This window comes from Mus caroli, unplaced genomic scaffold (assembly GCF_978045245.1).
Source record: "Mus caroli unplaced genomic scaffold, Mus_caroli_1 scaffold_2, whole genome shotgun sequence".
NCBI lineage: Eukaryota > Metazoa > Chordata > Mammalia > Rodentia > Muridae > Mus > Mus caroli.
This window is the reverse complement of record NW_028227257.1, coordinates 115,357,445-115,376,892: the sequence shown is the minus strand read 5'-3', so window position 1 is coordinate 115,376,892 and position 19,448 is coordinate 115,357,445. Positions and strand designations below refer to the sequence as shown.

At 39.8% G+C, this 19,448-nt stretch overlaps 1 protein-coding gene across 1 annotated transcript in view; it reads right to left on the bottom strand.

Annotated features, from left to right (window-relative positions):
* Slc38a11 (solute carrier family 38 member 11) overlaps positions 1 to 19,448 on the bottom strand; it is a 52,991-nt gene that overhangs the window by 18,496 nt on the left and 15,047 nt on the right. The window contains exons 6-8 of the mRNA XM_021156695.3: positions 18,785 to 18,891; positions 15,036 to 15,115; positions 242 to 312 (exon numbers count right to left, since the gene is read on the bottom strand). Coding sequence (XP_021012354.1) covers positions 242 to 312; positions 15,036 to 15,115; positions 18,785 to 18,891 — 258 coding nt within the window. The remainder of the gene's footprint in view (positions 1 to 241; positions 313 to 15,035; positions 15,116 to 18,784; positions 18,892 to 19,448) is intronic.

Below are 19,448 nucleotides of genomic sequence, written 5' to 3'. Positions count from 1 at the left end.
CTACTGTCATGAATGTCCAGCATCGAAACACTGTTCTCCAATTAGAAGCAAAATTTAGTAACAAATGAGAAAGTTTAATAATGGACAAGCCAGGCTTGAGCTTGATTTTATATCAACACGAACTAGATTGTGTACTGCTAATGGGGAATCTAAACGTAAAAGACCCTCTATACATGGACCAGAACTTCTTCACAGAGCAGATGTGTCATACTGACAAAGAGTTTTGAAACCAGGTACTCACCAAAAGACATCACCCCAATAGCCTGGATGGCATTGGGCTTTGCAAACACCCAAGCATTGTCTGTCTTTGGTCTAGAAGAAATTCATTTAATTAGATACATTATTAAACAAGTGTAATAATAAGTTTACTGGAGAATGAGAAATGGTGTCACCCATAAAAACTGAGTATCTTTCAATAGGAACTTAATAAGTGAGCTGGAGAGACAGCTCCGTGTTTAAAAGTACTTGTTTTCTTTGCACAGGACTCAGGTATGGTGCCTAGTATGCCCAAGGTGACTCATGGCCATTTGTAATTCCAATTCCGGGGTTGAATGTCCTCTTATGAACTCCTTAGGCACCAGATACATCACACACACACACACACACACACACACACACACACACAGAGAGAGAGAGAGAGAGAGAGAGAGAGAGAGAGAGAGAGAGAGAAGGATACAGAAACAGAGAGACAGGAAAACAGAAAAAGAGAGAGAACAATTTTATAGACAATAATACCCATACATATAAAATAAATAAATTACTGAAAAGAAAAAGAGAAAATTAATAAGTGGTTTTCATCAACATACCTTTCCTGAGGGCATCAGAGTTTCCCAACCCCACTGCTCTAAAATGCCTGTTGAACACTTGGACAGATTCTGTGTTTAATTATACATATAAAATACTCACTGACTGCGTGACTTGGGGAAATCGATTTGCTCGATCAATATAACAACAAAAGTTAATATGGAGTCATCACACAAGATCCTATGGGAGATAGACAATTGCCAGTATCCTATAACTCCTCTCCATTCACCTCTTCAGCTTTTCCAGTTCCATCCGCCTGAGAGAGGTGGAATGAGGAGGGTACACATGAGTTGATGCTGACTGAGGGTGTACTGTCTATTTCTGGGGGAAATATCCTGTGTTATTTCATTTGTTTCTTGCAGAGACATTTAAGAATTATCAGTGTTTACACCAGACATAGTGTAACCTTAGCCTCTAGTGGGCAGAGGCAGGTGGATCTCTATGAAGTCAAGGCTAGCTTGATGTACACGTTGAGTTCCAGCTCAGTTAGGGCCACACACTCTGTCTCAAACCAAAACCAAATCAATTATTTTTGTTTCACATCAGGGTAGTCTCTGCTTCATGGTCTGATTTGCTTTGCTGCCTGGTGTGTTTCGTACAAAATCTTTTCGTGCATTGGCCTCAAGAGTCTACCTGTTGGTAGACTTCTCAAGAGGAATTTTGATCATACACACTTTTAAAACTTATATTTTACTCAGTTATTTGTTTTTGGGACAGAGTTCCAGGTTGGCCTCAAACTTGTGATCCCCCTGCCTCAGCCTTTATTATAGCTCTGGGATTAAAAGGGTAGCGTCATCATGCCCATTTACGCACTTTACATTCTCGAGCAGCATAAATCCCAGTAGAATTAAAACATCCAGAATCAGCACGGATTGGCCTACCTAATACATACCTTCCCCTCTACCTCTGGTAATAATGGATAGTACAGGCCTGGAGTCTGTTCCTCTGGCCTCTTCTACTTATTGGCTAAAGCATGTCGTTAGCCAAGTTAATCGATCCCTGTTTCAATTTCTGCATTTGTTAAATGGGTGTAACCATATTATCTAATTCCCTGAGCTATTGTACCGATTAAATGAGATAAGGTGTGTAAATCTTCTGAGCAAGGAACTGTAAGGCAGTATCTATTCAATAGACAGTCTGTTTTATCAGTACTGTTTATTAATATTGGATTAATAGCCTTTCTTAAGTGTTCAAAGGCAAATAAGCATCCACAAGCATGGCACGCTTCTATTGACAGGTTTGAATGAGACTCAGGAGAGTGTCTGGAGGTAGACAAGGAGCCCACTGGAGAGCACGCAGTTACTTGGGGGCTAAATAAAAAGGGCAATTCTCGAGATGAAAACTCAGCTTTCATGTTTGTTATTCATTGTCTGAATGAAGAGGACACAAACGAGTCCCATTTGTTTTGTCAACGTCTGTGGAGTTTGTGCAGTATATCATCTTTCTATAAATGAACTGAGCAGCTCTCAGAGGGGGAAAACTGTCTTTCAGGAAAGCTAGCCTAAGCGGGAGGCCTCCTGTCGTTTCCGGACCTGCTGGGAATCTCTGTTCTTTGAGTGGAAGCTACTGCCACCTGCTGCCTCCGCTGCTCTCTCTCCCTCCAGTCAGCCTGGCAAATTCCAGCCTTAATGAGCAACTGAAACGTGCACACTTATTTAATATATTTATAAAATGATCCCTGTTGGGCAGTATTAGCAGAGGGCTTTAACTTTCTGATATGCTCTGAATGTGCAATGTGTTCCAAGTCTAGGAAAATGATAGAGGTAACAGGATGTGGGTTTTCAACGGTTTGTCACAGAATAAGACTGAGTTCAGAAACAGGTCCAGGAAGGAGAAGGGAGGGAGGGTGGAGAGAGAGGGAGGGGGAGGGCAGAGGGAGGGGGAAGCGCAACTAAGGGATGGGGATGGGGAGGGGGTAAGAGACATGGGGGACAGAGGAAAAGAGAGAAAAGAGAAGAAAAGGAATGGCTATCTCCTCCTGGTATAATTTATGAGATGACATAAAATTTGATATCCAACCTAGCTGAAAAACCAATGAAATTACAGTCTTTCTGCCTTTAGATGACAAATGTCAAATACAAAGATATTAGCAATACGTTCAAGCAATTTGTATGATTAATACATCACCAGAAATGGCCTTCATAATCAATGCCAGGCTAGTCTCATAGAAACATTTGTTAGTACACTTACCATGTTAACAGATTAGTGTGGGAAAGCATATGAATTTTAGCACATACACAAAAGCATATGATTCAGCATTTCTTTTCTTAGTCATAGCAAGCAAGCTGTTTTCCTACAATTTTACCAAATCAAACTCGTATTGGATGCTTAAACAGGCACATGTACTTCAAACGAAATTTGTGGTTTTAAGTGAAGGAATATTTTTAAGGGTTACTCTCATAGATTTCTTCCCAAAGATTTCATCTAAACACTAATTCTGATATTTCTTACTTTTTCTTCTTTTAATCTTTGGATCACATGTAGAGTAACAGAGACTAGAAACTGGCAGGTAAAGGAGGGACTCAGGCTGGGTGGTGGTGACACACTCCTTTAATTCCAGCACTTGGGAGGCAGAGGCAGGTGGATTTCTGAGTTCGAGGCCAGCCTGGTCTACAGAGTGAGTTCCAGGACAGCCAGGGCTACACAGAGAAACCCTGTCTTGAAAAGAAGAGACTCAGAATAAAGCTGGTAGAAAATTTGTTAGGTTTTTCATCTGAACAAAAATCTGCATATGTATGGAGGACCTGTGATTTTGTTGTGATACATGTATAGACCAGGTAAATTTTAAATCAGGACAAACACACACACACACACACACACACACACATGCCCATTTACATACTCGATCATTTATTCTTTATCATAAAAATATGTAAAATACTTTTTTCTAGCTTTTAACCATAAACAGTACATTATCATTATCAATAACCATTCTACTGAATATAGAACTTATTTCTGTTAATTGTGGCTTTGTATACCTCCTTCTAAGCCTCTCCTGGCAACCATTTAACTCTTTAACTTGTAAGAAAGTAACTTTTTTGTGTGCTTTTTGGAGACATGCTCTCATTCTATACCTTAGCTGGCCTGGGATTCCTACAGATCTGCTTCTTTCCACCTCCCCAGTGATGGTAGTAAACACATGTGGGACTAAACCCTTCCTGAGATCAACTTTCAAAATATTACACAAGTGAGTGAGATCATGCAGTACTTGTCTTTCTGTGTGTGGCTTTATTTTATATTTTTATTTATGATTTTCAGTCCCCTGTTGTGGCACATTATATGATTTGGGTTTTGTTGTTGTTGTTGTTATTTTTTTGTTTTGTTTTTAATGGTGGAATAGCATTATGTTGTATGTGTTTGTTGTATTTTCCTTATTTATCAGTGGGTAGAAACTTACATTGTTTCTTTATCTTCATTATTAGAAATAATGTTGCAGTAATTAGTTGGATAATTTTTGAGAAAGAATTACTTATCTACCTGTGATGACTATTCTTGGTTGTCAACCTGATTATGTCAGGAATTAACTAAGACCTCCAAATGGAGCACATTTGTGAGGGATTTTTTTTTTTAAACTTGAAGTGGGAAGATCTACTTCTAATCTGGATATTTGTGGTGGGAAGACACACCTTTAATCTAGATCTTTTGAGGATGGAAGACCTAGTTGAAATCTAGTCCACTCCTTCTATTTAGGGATTTTACTTTTTACCTGCTTGCTTTCATTTCGATAGCATGTCCATTCCTCATAATTGTCATTAGAGCCAACTTCTTGGAGATTCCAACATATATAGAATGCCAACTAAGATATTTATCCTCATGGATGGAATAACTATTGGATTCTTGAAACTTCTATTTATAGGCAGCCATTGTTCAATTAAGTGGACCACAGCCTGTAAGTCATTCTATAGAAAATGTCATTCTGTAGAATATATACAGAATATATTCTATATTCTAGAGAACCCTGACTAATATACCATCCCTTTCCATTAGATAACAGCAGAGTATAAACTCCACAGAAAGAGAAATAGCTTTTCTAAAGCATAAAATGTCTTTGAAATAATAAAATTTGCACTTACACCTCCATGTAAACCAATACTAAAACTTTTAACCTGGGCCTAGAGAGATGATTTGGCAGTTGAAAGCACTTCCTGCTCTTCCAAAGGATTCCAGTTCTCTTCCCACTATCCATATTGGACCTCTTCTGGCCTCCGCAGGTACCAACACACACACACACACACACACATGTATAGTTGATTATATAACTAAACAAGGATAGGACACATGGATTTCCCCCTCTGTCCTGAGATCCCAGAATCTTTTACTAAAAGAAGAGACATCTGAGGAGAAAATATTTTGTGAAAAGAAATTGGATGTTTAAGTCATAACTGTGGAGAATCATGAGGAAGACACACATCATGAGAAAGAGTGGCTTAGGTCATGCCAGCTGGTAGTGGGCGGGGCTCAGACACTAGTGAGCTACCCTGGGTGTGCCAATAAAAGGGGAAAACAAAGAAAAACAGGGTGCTTTGGGATCCTGGAGAGAGAGTGTCTGGAACAGGGAAGAGGCAGAAGGTGGGGGATGGGGGTGGGACCCTAGGGTGGTGGTGGGTGGTACTGGAACAAACAGAGAGGCTGATCTCTCTAGAAGGCTTAGCAGAACAGGAAGCCAGTCAGGGTGACCCAGTATCTTACCTGTGTGAGCATTTGGAAGAAGGTTAACAAAAGGGATTAAGTCTAAAAGTCAAACAGGGCAAACCAGCAAACAGGAAAGTGAAAGAAGGAATGAAGCAGGGAAAAGGGAGAAAGGGGTAGGAAGGAAGAGGAAGAGAAGGAAAGGGACTTCATTTTGAAAACTTTAGTGTCTATGAATTACAAGGTCTGAAGTGACCTTGGGCTTGGTATAGAGCAGTTTGCAGCCGTAGAATGACCAGTGCTTCAAAAAGAACTGATTGCTTCCTTTACATAAAAAACCTTAACAGATGTTAATTATATAATTTTTGTTTAGCCTTTTTGGTGGGGGTGGGGGGATGCTGGGATCAAAATCAGGGTTTCCTGTATGCTAATCACAAAGCTATATACATAGTCCTATATGCTTTTAAAGAAAAAACTTATTTTTAATCATTTTTACTTATATGTATGTCTGTGAGAGCATATGTCATATATGGGCATGCCTGAAGAGGCCAGAAGAAGACATAAGATCTTCTGTTGCTGGAGTTGCAGCTGGTGGTGAGCTGCCAGATGTGGGTGATGGTTTGGATCCTTGTAGTCCTGCATCTTGTATTGATTAGAAACTTACATTTGTTATCTTCATAATGGCCGAGGGATCAGAAATGTTGTCCTACCAAATAACCCTGTCTTTATGAAGTGATTAAAAACAAGCTTCAAGCTGGGCATGGTGTCTCACCTGAAATCTCAGCTCTCAGGAGGCAGAGGCAAGTGGATGTCTGTAAGCTTGGGTTAGCCTGGTCTACAAAGCAAATTTCAGGCTAGCGTAGAATATATTGAGCCCCTGTTTCTAATAAATAACACAAAACAACAACCAAGCTCTGAGATATTCCTGCTGGACCTTAGGACACTGCACCTCTGGGCCAGGAGGCTCAGAACACCTTGTACCTTCTGGTAGCGCACACTCAAACTCTTCCGCAGAGCACAGGATGCTTCCAAGTGATCCAGTGTAGGCAGAACCTGTTCTAAATTAACTGCTTCAATCAGACACAGCTTAGAGTTAAATGCTCTGGCTACCCCTAGGCACAGCTCAGCGTTTCCTGTTTTCTATCATAGCACAAGCTCTAAGCGACAGGCAGAGCTGACCACTTCCCCAGGCTCAGCACCAGCTGGCTCCTCAGCCACCGCTCCCTCCCAGAGCATTTGTGTCAGACTCCTTGATACAGATCTGTGTTTGACATGAGCTGGCAGGAAAAAAAAAATCCTCCCTTGTGATTACGCTCAATGTCAAAATGGATTCACTGACTTTAAATACAATTTTTAAACTTTGATTTAAATTTTCAGAAAACTTAATATTGATTTTGGGGGGTGGTGGTGGTGACAGAATTTACTTTTGCTCTTACAAAAAAATGACCCACGGGCTGGAGAGATGGCTCAGTGGGTAAGAGCACTGACTGCTCTTCCAAAGGTTCTGAGTTCAAATCCCAGAAACCACATGGTGGCTCACAACCATCCGTAATGAGATCTGACGCCCTCTTCTGGCGTGTCTGAAGACAGCTACAGTGTACGTACAGTGTACTATTATATTACATATAATAATAAATAAATCTTTAAAAAAATCACACACAAAGAAAAAAAATGACCCACATGAAACAAGTCATATAATCATGGACATGTTTTGTCACTTGAGATATCAACTTCCTTTGATTCTAATTATCATCTATTCTTTGATTCCCTTGCTGACTCTTCACTAAGTGCTCTTGCTGGGTTGATTTCACACAAACAAGCAGGTGGGATGGAGTAGAGTAGGATCTTACCTCAGAAACCATCAATAGCATCATTATTGCTGTTGCTGTGTGTTTTGTGTATTCATTTGAAGAACACCATTATGGGTGTGTATAAGAACATGAGTGTGTAAAGGTCAGAGGACAACACCAGTGTCTTCCTCGGTCACTTTCCACCATACCCTTCTTCCCCCATCATAATATTTCTATTTATTCTTTGAGGATTTCACATCATACACCCCTATCACATTCACTTCCCAGTTCTTCCCTGCCCACCCACTCCCTTGTGACCTCACCCCAGCAAAAAGAGAAAAGTCTACTGAGTGTTATCGCCATACTTACTAGGGCTTGCTCAGACTCTCAGTGGCCTGCCCCTTCAATAGAGCTGAGCGTTTCTCCTTCTGCAGACCTGCTGGAAGGCAGTTATTGTGGAGAGCAATATTTCATCATTCTTTCACAGGTTTTTGTTTTTGTTGTTGCTGTGGTGGTGGGTTTTTTTTTGTTGTTGTTTGTTTGTTTGTTTGTTTGTTTTTGAGACAAGGTTTCTCTGTGTAGCCCTGGCTGTCCTGGAATTCATTCTGTAGACCAGGCTGGCCTCGAACTCAGAAATCCGCCTGCCTCGCCTCCCAAGTGCTGGTATTAAAGGCATGCACCACCACTGCCCGGCCTATCACAGTTTTTAAGAGATCTCTTCGACGGCTGCCTGCTATGATGTTACTCTCTATTTGGGGGAGGATTATTTTTCAGTGAACCTGGATTAGTTGAGTCTGGTTGGCCAGCGAGCCCAGAAATCTTCCTGTCTCCATTTTCCTACTACTGGGATCACAAGCATACACCAATGATTTAGCTTTACAAAAGGGGCTCTGGAGATTTGAATTCAGGTCCCCATGCTTGCGCTACAGGCACATAATGACTGAAGCATCTCTCCCCAGACTCGTAATTTTTTAATATGATAAATATTTGCTAGAATTATGGTGTTCTTTGGATCTCTGATGGTTATATGCCCAACTCTACCCTCAATAAACTTTAATAGCTCCACAGAGGGGGACTAGGTTATGTCTACCTTTGTAGCCCCATAACCTAGAACAACTGACTCAATAGGCATTGATTGACACTAGACTCATCTGTTTCAGCCTTTGGTGGTGAGTTCTGGACCACCTATGAATCTAATTGTTTAAGCTAAAAACTTTGGTATCAACCATCACTCTATGCAACTCTTTCTCCTTTAGCCCCATCCCATAGTCACTAAGTCTAATTAACTTTATCAGCTTAAAGATTCCTCCTTCTTCATGTCTACTATCCATGTACATATACTGTACCAGGTATCCTGTGCCTGGACTCTTGGCATAGGCAGCCTTCTTCCAGGCTTCTGTTCTCCCCTTTGCCCTTACCTCGGGCTGTAAGAATAACCCAATTAAAACAGGAGCTTTATCTGGCCACACTTCTGTTTCAGAACTGCTGCTCTCTGCCAGTTTGACAAGAAGACAAGAATTTTACACTGCAGCAAAGTCTTCCCTTCATCTTGGTCTCTTCCAAACCATCTATGGTTTAGCAAACTATTTCTTTGTATACTCCAAGCAGACTTTTACCCAGAATCAACAAAACTCTAGTTATGCCTTAAACACAGTATCGATGTAGTGGGGGAAGCTAGTAATAGAAAAGTGGGGGTTAGTGGTCATTATGATCTGGGTTTGAAAGAAAACTTAAAAAAGTTTGCCTTGATAGTAAATACTTTTACATGAAAATTTCATTACCTCGGGTTGATTCCTATTCTTTAATTATATTGAAATTGTGTTCGGCCAATCCTGGGGGTGAACTGATGAAAGCCAAAAGGCATATGATAGCTGTCCAACTGGTGATCTGGCAATTCTTTGCTGAGCATTGAAGTCTGGGCTGAACATTTTGGAGAGCTAAGCATGCAGTATGAAAGAGCAAATGTGACCTCTGTTTTCTGGGTACTTGTAGCAAGATGAAAGACATCAAGTACCCTACAAGAAGATGCTTAAGAGGTGAAAAGAGAAAATTCAACAAGAAAAATGATCATTTTATTTCTAAGTAGAGAACTCTTCTCAATTCCTTTTGGTAAAAGCTCCAAATTTACAAAGCTCCAAATTTAAAATCTCAAGTTCTGAATCCATTCCCAATCGCCATTCCAGGACAGCATCCGAAGCTCCTGATGTAAAACTCACATTGCCTACATGACCTTCAGTACAAAACCAACTGTTCCTCTCTGTGTCCTTAGGCCACACTTTCAAGAATGGATATCCCAGCTTCTATCTAAGGATCATGCAAACAATGCACCAAATGCTGTCAAGAGTTCCTAGAAGCCGGATATGGTGACACACAACTTTAATCCCACCATTTGGGAGCTAGAGTTAGATGGATTCTGTGAGTTTGAGAGCAGCCTGGTCTTTATACTGAATTCCAGGACAGCCAGAGCTACATAGTGAGACTTTGTCTCACCCGCTCCTGCCAAAATGAGTTAATCTTTAGATTCATCTTTTGATTTTTTTGATTCATCTATAATTTGCTCAATAGTTCCTACATTTAAAATAAAATAAGGTATTTTAGCTCTTTTTTCACCTTAGGCCAGATTCACCCACCACTTTACCTCATTTGATACTCTTTATCAAATAAGGAGGATGGGAAGACAGAAGAAGAAAGAGCTTTGTCTAGATTCATTGTTTTCTACTGAAATAACTTTTAACAGTTATACCATATGGTTTATAAGTACATACATGACATGAAATACTTCGTTAGAAACATGTGGGATTTTTCTTTTCTTTTTAAAAATTTCATTAAACCATTTCTCCAGGTTTCAATAGGAGTATTTTTTTTTCATGAGGATATTTATCATTCACTTATATCTTCAATTCTGTTGTGTGTTCTTCCCATACCATCTAATACAACCCCTGTAATCTAAATGGATCCTGTAATTTGCAGGGTACACTGGCCCATCCACATTTCTAACCATTACTGCTTTGATGTCTTCTGGGGACACTCATTTTCCTATTCAGTCTGGATGTATACTCGATCGATGTGAACCTATTTTTCGCTCCAAGGGTGGGTACCTAGCAGGAGATCACAAGCAACTCAGCACAGATCCTGGGGTAGGAATCTGTATAGATCCTCAACAGAGCCAATTGGGAATAATCCTTCTAGTGCCCTGGAAGCACCTGAGAGGGAAAATTTTCTCTTTTTGAGGACTTAGACGTGAACAAGTATAAGTTGAGATGACCTGCTGTTATCTTAAGACAGTAAGCAGGCATTTCAAACACGAGTAAGCAAAAGACATGGGGATAAAGAAGGGCCACGTCTGACTTCATTAACTGAGCTCCTGGATACAACAGACGTATATTACCCTACCCAGCACCCAACCTTGACCCTTTATGGTTGAGTTAATAAATTGTCTTTTACTGCAGTCAGATTACAGTTTGGTGATTGTCATTTACAACGAAAGCAGCAACAGTTCATATGTCATAACAGTTAAGTGATTGGCATTTGTCAGAACTAATCAAAACTCTCCCTCAAATATGTACATTTACATATTTTTAACCCATTTCCCCCCCGATCCTCTCTTGAATCCTATCTAGTTTATTAAGTAATAGCATTTTAGGCTTAGAATGACTGAGTAAGGAAATTAGTGTTGCTTGCCAGGTTCTAGAGTATATTTGTGTATCTAAATGTGTCTGTATATAGTATAGGCATATATACTCCAGTTATGCTTAGAATGCTAAGTTATTGATTAAAATGCCATAACAGATATCATATAAAAAAGTTTTAAGTTTGGTTACATGTGATGATTTCCACACTGATTGTAAGATATAAATATTAATCATATTCCAAATAAAGAATTTTTTAAAATGCCTCTTATTTAAGTTAGAAAAAAAAAAAACCAAGTGTGTTATTGCATTTTTATACTTGTGCCCTTTCTGGAAAACAATTAAATTGCCTTGCTACCTCAATTTTTTATAAAGCAAAGACCTAGAAAATACAATAAAACTGAACATAATTTCCAAGAGAAACAGAGAGTGGTTGGGCTGTGGCTATTTGAAATCATACCAGAAAGCAGAATTTATGGCCCTATGAGTTATGGAAAAGGAAATTGAATTGTGTTTTATTTTTAAACACAACCACTAAAAAGGTGTTTCCATGGTAACAAGGTCAATACCAGCAGCTGTGACAGACCTGCCTCTCTTCTGATAGTGGGTTTAAAGATCCTTTTTCAAATACCATTTTAGAAGACCTAGGGGGAGAGGAATCTACAGCTTTTCTGATCATTCATCTGAACTGAAAACGAAGGAAAGCACACACGGTGCATTGGATTTCTCATGTCTTGTGGATGATGAGCATCTTTGCCTGTCTTATTTCCAGAGAGAAGCCTGCATGGCCAGCTACTGTGCCAACCTCTACGGAGATTTCATTAGCCTGGCAGAAGTTGTTTGCAGAGCTATTCAAACAGAAATAGGGGGCGGCACCGTATGAAAAGGTACACTTCTTACACATCTAAATATTGCGAGAGTTAAATAAACAATCCCCATCACTGTAAACATCCAGTCCCGGATAAAATATTATATCACCAGCAGAGGCAATTAAGGCTACATTTTTGTTTAGAACCCAAACAAACAGTGCCTTAAGCTCTTTAGTCACAAAATGAACTCGTTTAACCTGACAGGAAGTGAACATCGCTGCCTGGTAGTTACCTACAGAGCACTATTTCCCCACTAAACGGGAGACCCTTGAGAGCAAAGATATTTTTTTTCTCTTTGTATTCAAAATAGTCTGTCACATGACACTTTCCACATAAAAATAAATACTGGAAAACACAAGTGAAGAATGAACCACCAACCACCGACATTGAGAAGAAACAAAAAGCCCTGGTTTCAGGTGGGGGGTGGGGCGCAGTTGATGTATACTTGTGGCCAGTCTCTGCGTCAGAGGTTCTTTCTAGCCTCTGGCTTCTGGCCTCTAATTGTTCCATACGGAGTACAGTTGCCTGTCCCCTAAGCAAATGCTCTCAGAGGCTCAGTGGGTGCGTAGTTGGCACGTCAGTGATTTAAGCCAGTCAGGTAAGTGAAACGTGCAGTGGAGTTTGGGAACATCATTTGCCCCTCCTGGAGCATAAGTGAGTTCTGATCCATCGACTTCTCAAGTCCCCCAATTCTCTCTCTTCCTTTCCCCTCTTTGATACTGCCTCACAGTGTTTTATATATCCAGTGAATAAAACCTTTTATTACATATACTTGCTTAGATTTATTTCTCAGTATGAAAGTTTCAGTCATCATACTTATGTTTCATATCATCACCATTTTGCCTAAATTGTTACTTATTGTATTATTTAACCCATTGACTATCTTCTGGTTCCTGTACCTCAGTTTTTGAAAACCAGGATGGAATACAGTATCAACGCAGTCAATACCGAATGATCAGCAATCGAACTGGCCATACGCCCATGTGTTTCCATGTGCACATTTATGGAGACTACAAGGCCTTTATCCACTTATCTTTCTAAAAAAAGTTCTAATCTATCTGTGAAGATACTCGGATCACACACTGTTCCCTCCTCAGGAAAGCTTTCCTAGATCCAAGCAGGTCGTGATGCCCTCCCTAGTTCGGGCATTACCTCTAGCCCCCCTTATCACATGTATGGCATTTATTTTCCTTCTGGTTTTAGAACATCCAACTGATGAATAACTTGCAGTAGATGCTGATTTAGATAATGCATTCCTCTTTTCTCCCAGTTCACAGCAAAATCACCAGAAACAATAGGTGCTTAATGAGAGCCTTCTGAAAGTGGGGAATAAATGGCCATGTTGACCTGAACCAAATCATGTATGTTTCAAAGCTGTTACAGGGGTGTAGGGCTGGATTAGTGACCCGTCCCCTCCCTCCCTCCCTCCCTCCCTCCCTCCCTCCCTCCCTCCCTCCCTCCCTCCCTCCTTTCCTCCCTTCCTTCCTTCCTTCTTCTTCCTTTCTTTTTCCTTTCCTTTCCTTTCCTTTCCTTTCCTTTCCTTTCCTTTCCTTTCCTTTCCTTTCCTTTCCTTTCCTTTCCTTTCCTTTCCTTCCCTTCCCTTCCCTTCCCTTCCCTTCCCTTCCCTTTTCCCTTTTCCCTTTTCCCTTTTCCCTTTTCCCTTTTCCCTTTTCCCTTTTCCCTTTTCCCTTTTCCCTTTTCCCTTTTCCCTTTTCCCTTTTCCCTTTTCCCTTTTCCCTTTTCCCTTTTCCCTTTTCCCTTTTCCCTTTTCCCTTTTCCCTTTTCCCTTTTCCCTTTTCCCTTTTCCCTTTTCCCTTTTCCCTTTTCCCTTTTCCCTTTTCCCTTTTCCCTTTTCCCTTTTCCCTTTTCCCTTTTCCCTTTTCCCTTTTCCCTTTTCCCTTTTCCCTTTTCCCTTTTCCCTTTTCCCTTTTCCCTTTTCCCTTTTCCCTTTTCCCTTTTCCCTTTTCCCTTTTCCCTTTTCCCTTTTCCCTTTTCCCTTTTCCCTTTTCCCTTTTCCCTTTTCCCTTTTCCCTTTTCCCTTTTCCCTTTCCCTTTCCCTTTCCCTTTCCCTTTCCCTTTCCCTTTCCCTTTCCCTTTCCCTTTCCCGTTCCTTTTCCCTTTCCCTTTCTTCTATAGGGCTGGGTTAACAACTTCCCTCCTTTTACATCCTTCCTCCCTCCCTGTTCCTTCCTTCCTTCCTTCCTTCCTTCCTTCCTTCCTTCCTTCCTTCCTTCCTTCCTTTCTTTCTTTCTTTTTCTTTTTCTCTCTCTTTCTCCTTTCTTTCCTTCCTTCCCTCCTCCTTCCTTCTTCCTCCTCCTCCTTCTCCTCCTTCTTCTTCCTCTCTCTCTGTCTCTGTCTCTGTCTCTCTGTCTCTGTCTGTCTGTCTGTCTGTCTGTCTGTCTCTCTCTCTCTCTCTCTCTCTCTCTCTCTCTCTCTCCTTTTGTTGATCTTGGGTAATGACTTAAGGGCCTCCTTGCATAGGAGCTACCATTCCCCAGCTATCTGTCCCAATCCTTATGACAAAGCCCTGATATTTCAGTGTGGTGGTGTCTGACAAGAAGGCCCTTGGGAGGTACTAAGGCTCAGATGAGATCAGGAGGGGAACAACATAGCTGGTTGCCATGTGGTGACCTGTAGCAAGGGGACAAGAGACTCTCCTAAATCAAAGCATGTTGGCACCCTGTCTCAGATTTCCTACCTACTTGAGTCTAGTTGTTTGGTTTGTGATTTTTTTGTTTTTTGGGGGTTGTTGTTTTTGTATTGTTTTGTTTTGAGCATTCTTTTCTGGCAAGCTATGGAGCTTTTCATAAGTATGTGCCTGAAGAAGCAACAATTAATCAAGAAGGAAACAGACTCCCTGTGCACTGCACTACCAATCAGACGTATGCACTGGTTTCCCTCCCCCTTTCTTTTCTTAGAGACCATACATAGAAGACAGTGTTCCTTGCACTGCTTAAGACACAGCACAAATTACCTTCTATAGTGTTTAGTACATTGCAGGTCTCTCACTGCATTTACTAAGTGTAAGTCTTTCTCTGATTCTTCCAGGTACTAACTATATAGGGTTTCTTACAGCTGTGTGTGTGCGTATGACCGCTTTCTTTCTTCCTTTTTTCCCTTTTTCCTTACTGATTTCCTATTTTGAGACTGAGTCTCCTGTCTGGCCTTGACCTTGCTACATAGCTGAAAATGACTTTGAAATCTCAATCTGGCTGCCTCCTTACATCTGGCTGTATCTTTTCACTTCTTATGTTCCTGAATATGCTATATTTAAGCAAATCTCGATGTAAAATCAAAGATACAGCAACACTTACATGTTTGGTCCCAAGGAAATGGCCCTTGTCATTACAATCCCAAGAATTATAGTTGTTAAAATTGTAGAGATGAAAGAGATCTGCAAAAAGAAATGCAAAGACATCATCACTATAGGATGCAGATAAATTATGCAAAATACTGCACCATTTAAAAAAATCTATAAACAAAGGGGAGGGAGAACCTGTAGATACCATATAGAGAGGTTAAGCACAGACCCTTGGTTGAGAGATGGGGCCACCCACCCATCTCCAAAATTTTAAACCAGAATGGCTCTTCTCTAAAGGAAATACAGGGACAAAGAATGGAGCAGAGACTGAAGGAAAGGCCATCCAGTGACTGTCCCACCTGGGGATCCATCCCATATGCAGACACCAAACCCAAAGACTATTGCTGATGCCAAGAAGTACTTGCTGACAGAAGCCTGATATAGCTGTCTTCTGAAAGGGTCTACCAGAGTCTGACCAATAGATGCTGATGCTCACAGCTGACCATCAGACTGAGCACAGGGACCCCAATGGAGGAGTTAGAAGAAGAATTGAAGGAGCTGAAGGGGTTTATAACCCCATAGGAAGAACAACAATATCAATCAAACAGAAACCCCACCCTGAGCTCCCAAGGACTAAACCACCAACGAAAGAATACACATGGAGGGACCCATGGCTCCAGTTGCATATGTAGCAGAGTATGGCCTTATTTGACATCAATGGATGGAGAGGCCCTTGGTCCTGTGAAGGCTAGATGCCCCAGTGTAGGGGAATGCTAGGGCAGTAAGGCAGAAGTGCATGGATGGGTAGGGAAGCACCCACATAGAAGTAGGGGGAGGGGGATAGGATTGGGGGTTTTCAGCGGGAAAACAGGGAAAGGGGATAACATTTGAACTGTAAATACAGGGGAAGGGGATAACATTTGAACTGTAAATACAGGGGAAGGGGATAACATTTGAACTGTAAATAAATAAAATATCCAATAAAATAAAATAAAATAAAATAAAAAACAAACCAAAAAAAAAGACAAAGAACAACAACAAAAATCTATGAACTTATTCATAGACTGTCTTTATCCAGTTCCCAAGTGGTTTATACATATATAGACCAGTGGGTATGTAGACTACTTATCATAACATGATTTTTGTCCCTAAGCCACAAACAGAGAATCAAGTGTCTACTGTGATCTTACAACAAAGCTTTAAGAGCTTTTATCTACTTCTGGCTCAGGATACAAAATGAGGATTTGTCCTGGAACTTGCTCTGTAGATCAGGCTGGCCTCGAACTTATAGATCTACCAGCCTCTGCCTCCCAAGGGCTGCTATTAAAGGCGTGCACCACCACTGCCCAGCCAAAGTGAGGACTTTTAACTTAGAAAAGTAAAAGTGAAAATATCTTGTTTCCTTCAGACCCCATTTTAGTATTGACTTATAGGGCTTCCTACCGATAATCGCTTCTTCTATTTTTATCGTCCCCTTCTTTCAACATAACATGCATACACTCATTTTCATTGTGGGTTTTTTTTTAATGTCTGCCATTTCCTCTTAGCTCTCCAGCTAAGTTAGTCTATTTGTCTGGTGTAGTTTGCCCTTTGCTCTGTTTCTGGGTCTGTTCTTTGTCTTCCTCTCGGCGCTATGCCTATTTCATCTGCTTAAAACACAATCTGGTGCGGGTGTGCATGCGCTCTGCTCTGTATGTACACTTACTCCAATAGGTTTGTGGTTTAAGTCTTCATTTAAAAATGAGTAAGCACATTTGAGAAGGTTTCTATGACAAGGGAAAAAAAAAGTCTCAGAATGCTTTTGTTTCATGTGATTATTATTAACATTGGGTTCTAAGTTTTTAATGTTTAATTTGAAATACACACCTATGATGAGTTCCCAGTCTTGTGAAGAACAGGGAGAAAAATTAGCAAATTGAAGTTCACAGCTAGAAAGTAAAGGGGCAGTATTCAAATGCCACAGGCATATTCCAGAGGGAGCCAGTGCTGTGCTCTGTTCATTGGGATTTCAGTATGACATCTTCAGGGGATAATTACTATGTTCAGTAATACCACTTCCCCATGAATGTTTTTCCTTTCTTCTCTCAGAAGATAATACTTATTATATCTATATTGAACTTGTGAAGAGAAAAATTGCTTACTGATTCATAGAATAACTGGCAAATGAAGATTTTCCTTTTGATGTACTTTTTTTTTAAAGACAAGATCTCATTCTATAGTCCTGGTTGACCTAGAATTATGGATAGATCAGGTTGGCTTCAAAGTCGTAGAGATTTGCCTGCCTCTCCCTCCAACTCCTAAATGCTGGGATTACAGGTATGAGCTGCAATGTCTGGCCTGCCTTTTAATACATCCTTCCTTGTCTCTTGATGGATGTTAAGGATGGAAAGCCTGGTGGTAAGAATACTCAGGAATGGTGACTCTGTGTGCAAATCTGTCTGGAAGAAGGGGCTTCATCACTGGATATACGAGGTCAAAAATGAACGCAAGGAGTGTGATGTGCTTGATGGTTGCAGTTTTCAAAGCAGGTTGTAAAAGTATCTCATAAGTAATCATTATCATAATGTATGACCATGTAGACATAGTACCAATTATACTTTGGGTAAAATAGATATATTCCTTGGCAATAAGAGAATAAAATGTAGGCAGATACGGGCCTGGAGAGATGGTTCAGTGGTTAAGAGCAAAGACTACTCTTCCAGAGGTCCTGAGTTCAATTCCTAGCAACCACATGGTGGCTCCAACCATCTGTAATAGTATCAGATGCCCTCTTCTGGTGTGTCTGAAGACAGAAAACAGTGTACTCATGGAAATAAAATAAAAATTTAAAATATACAGGCAGATAATAAATAGTTGATATAAATAAGCTTCTATGGGTAAGTCAAATAATTATTTAGTTAATTTTATTTTAAAAATTTAGTATCATAGGTCAAATTCTCAACAATTAATCAATCAACAAATTGATATTTAAATTCACAGAGTGGAAAATGTGCATAAAAGACATTGGAATTTACAAATTTAAAAGATTTTACATCACTTAAGGGATAATTTGATTTACCATTAATTTTGACTGATATACAAAACATAATATAGATTAGGGGTACCACAGGAAATTTGTTACACACATATTATACAATGTTACATGCATAAGTTATACAATGTTACCTAAGATTAAGCGTTTATGACTTCAAACACTCAACGTTTCTTTGTCACATTTAGCTTAACTGTTTCAATTATCCATGAGAAGGACGGGGGCACTTTCTAATAAAGTAGACTTGCTTTAAATATAGTTCTCTATATTTTCTAAATTTAAAATTATTGTCTGATATCATGTTACCTACTTTAGTGGAGACAAAGGAAGAACATATTTTATTCATAGTTAACCACCAGTTTCCTCAAATGAGCTGATCACAGTTTGCTCAAGCATACTTGTAACTAGTATACATGCATACCAGCATGCTTGTATAGGCTATTGTAACTTGAAGAGGCTGTAAATCCATAAAGCTCGGGCTATTTAAGATATAAAAATGGGGCTGGAGAGATGGCTCAGGTTAAGAGTACCGGTTGTTCCTATAGAAGACCGGGCATGGATTACCAGCACCCACATGGCAGCTCACAACCCTCTCTAAACACTCCAGTTCCAGAGATCTGTTGCTCTCTTCAGGCTCCTGCAAGCCCATGGTTCACATCCGTACATGAAAGCAGAACACTTGTATACATAAAAAAATAAAAATAAATAAATCTTTAAAATGTAAAAATTACCTTTCCAAGCTTTGCTATATCTCGGTACAGTGACAATGGCAGAGTACATGTAACCGTTGAAACCACAATAATGAAGTGCCGACTAATAAACCAACCTCCAGGATCAACTAAAATATAGTAAATATTATTTAGTTTGCAGCTATAAATAGCACATTGGTGATATATTTAACTACCTAAACATTTCATTATGAACAATGAATTAAAAAACATAAATCATATATAAAGATTATTTTGAGTTAATAAACAACAACAACAAAAACCATTTTAAAATAGAAACATACCAGGGCTGGAGAGATGGCTCAGTGGTTAAGAACACTGACTGTTCCAGAGGTCCTGAGTTCAATTCCCAGCAATCTCATGGTGGCTCACAACTACCTGTAAAGGGATCTGATGCCATCTTCCAGTGTGTCTGAAGACAGCTACAGTGTACTCATATACATTAATGAAGTAAAAAAATAAATCTTAAAAAAAAGACTGTGTGAGCTAAAAAAAAAAAAAGAAACATACCACAACATATAAGCATAATAATAAAAAATTAGCTTATACTTCATATGATGTCATAGAATTTTACATTCCTATGAATAAATAGCTTCTTTAAAAATTTATTTATTTACTTATTTAATGTGCATGGCTCTTTTGGTGTACATACGTCTTTGCATTGTGT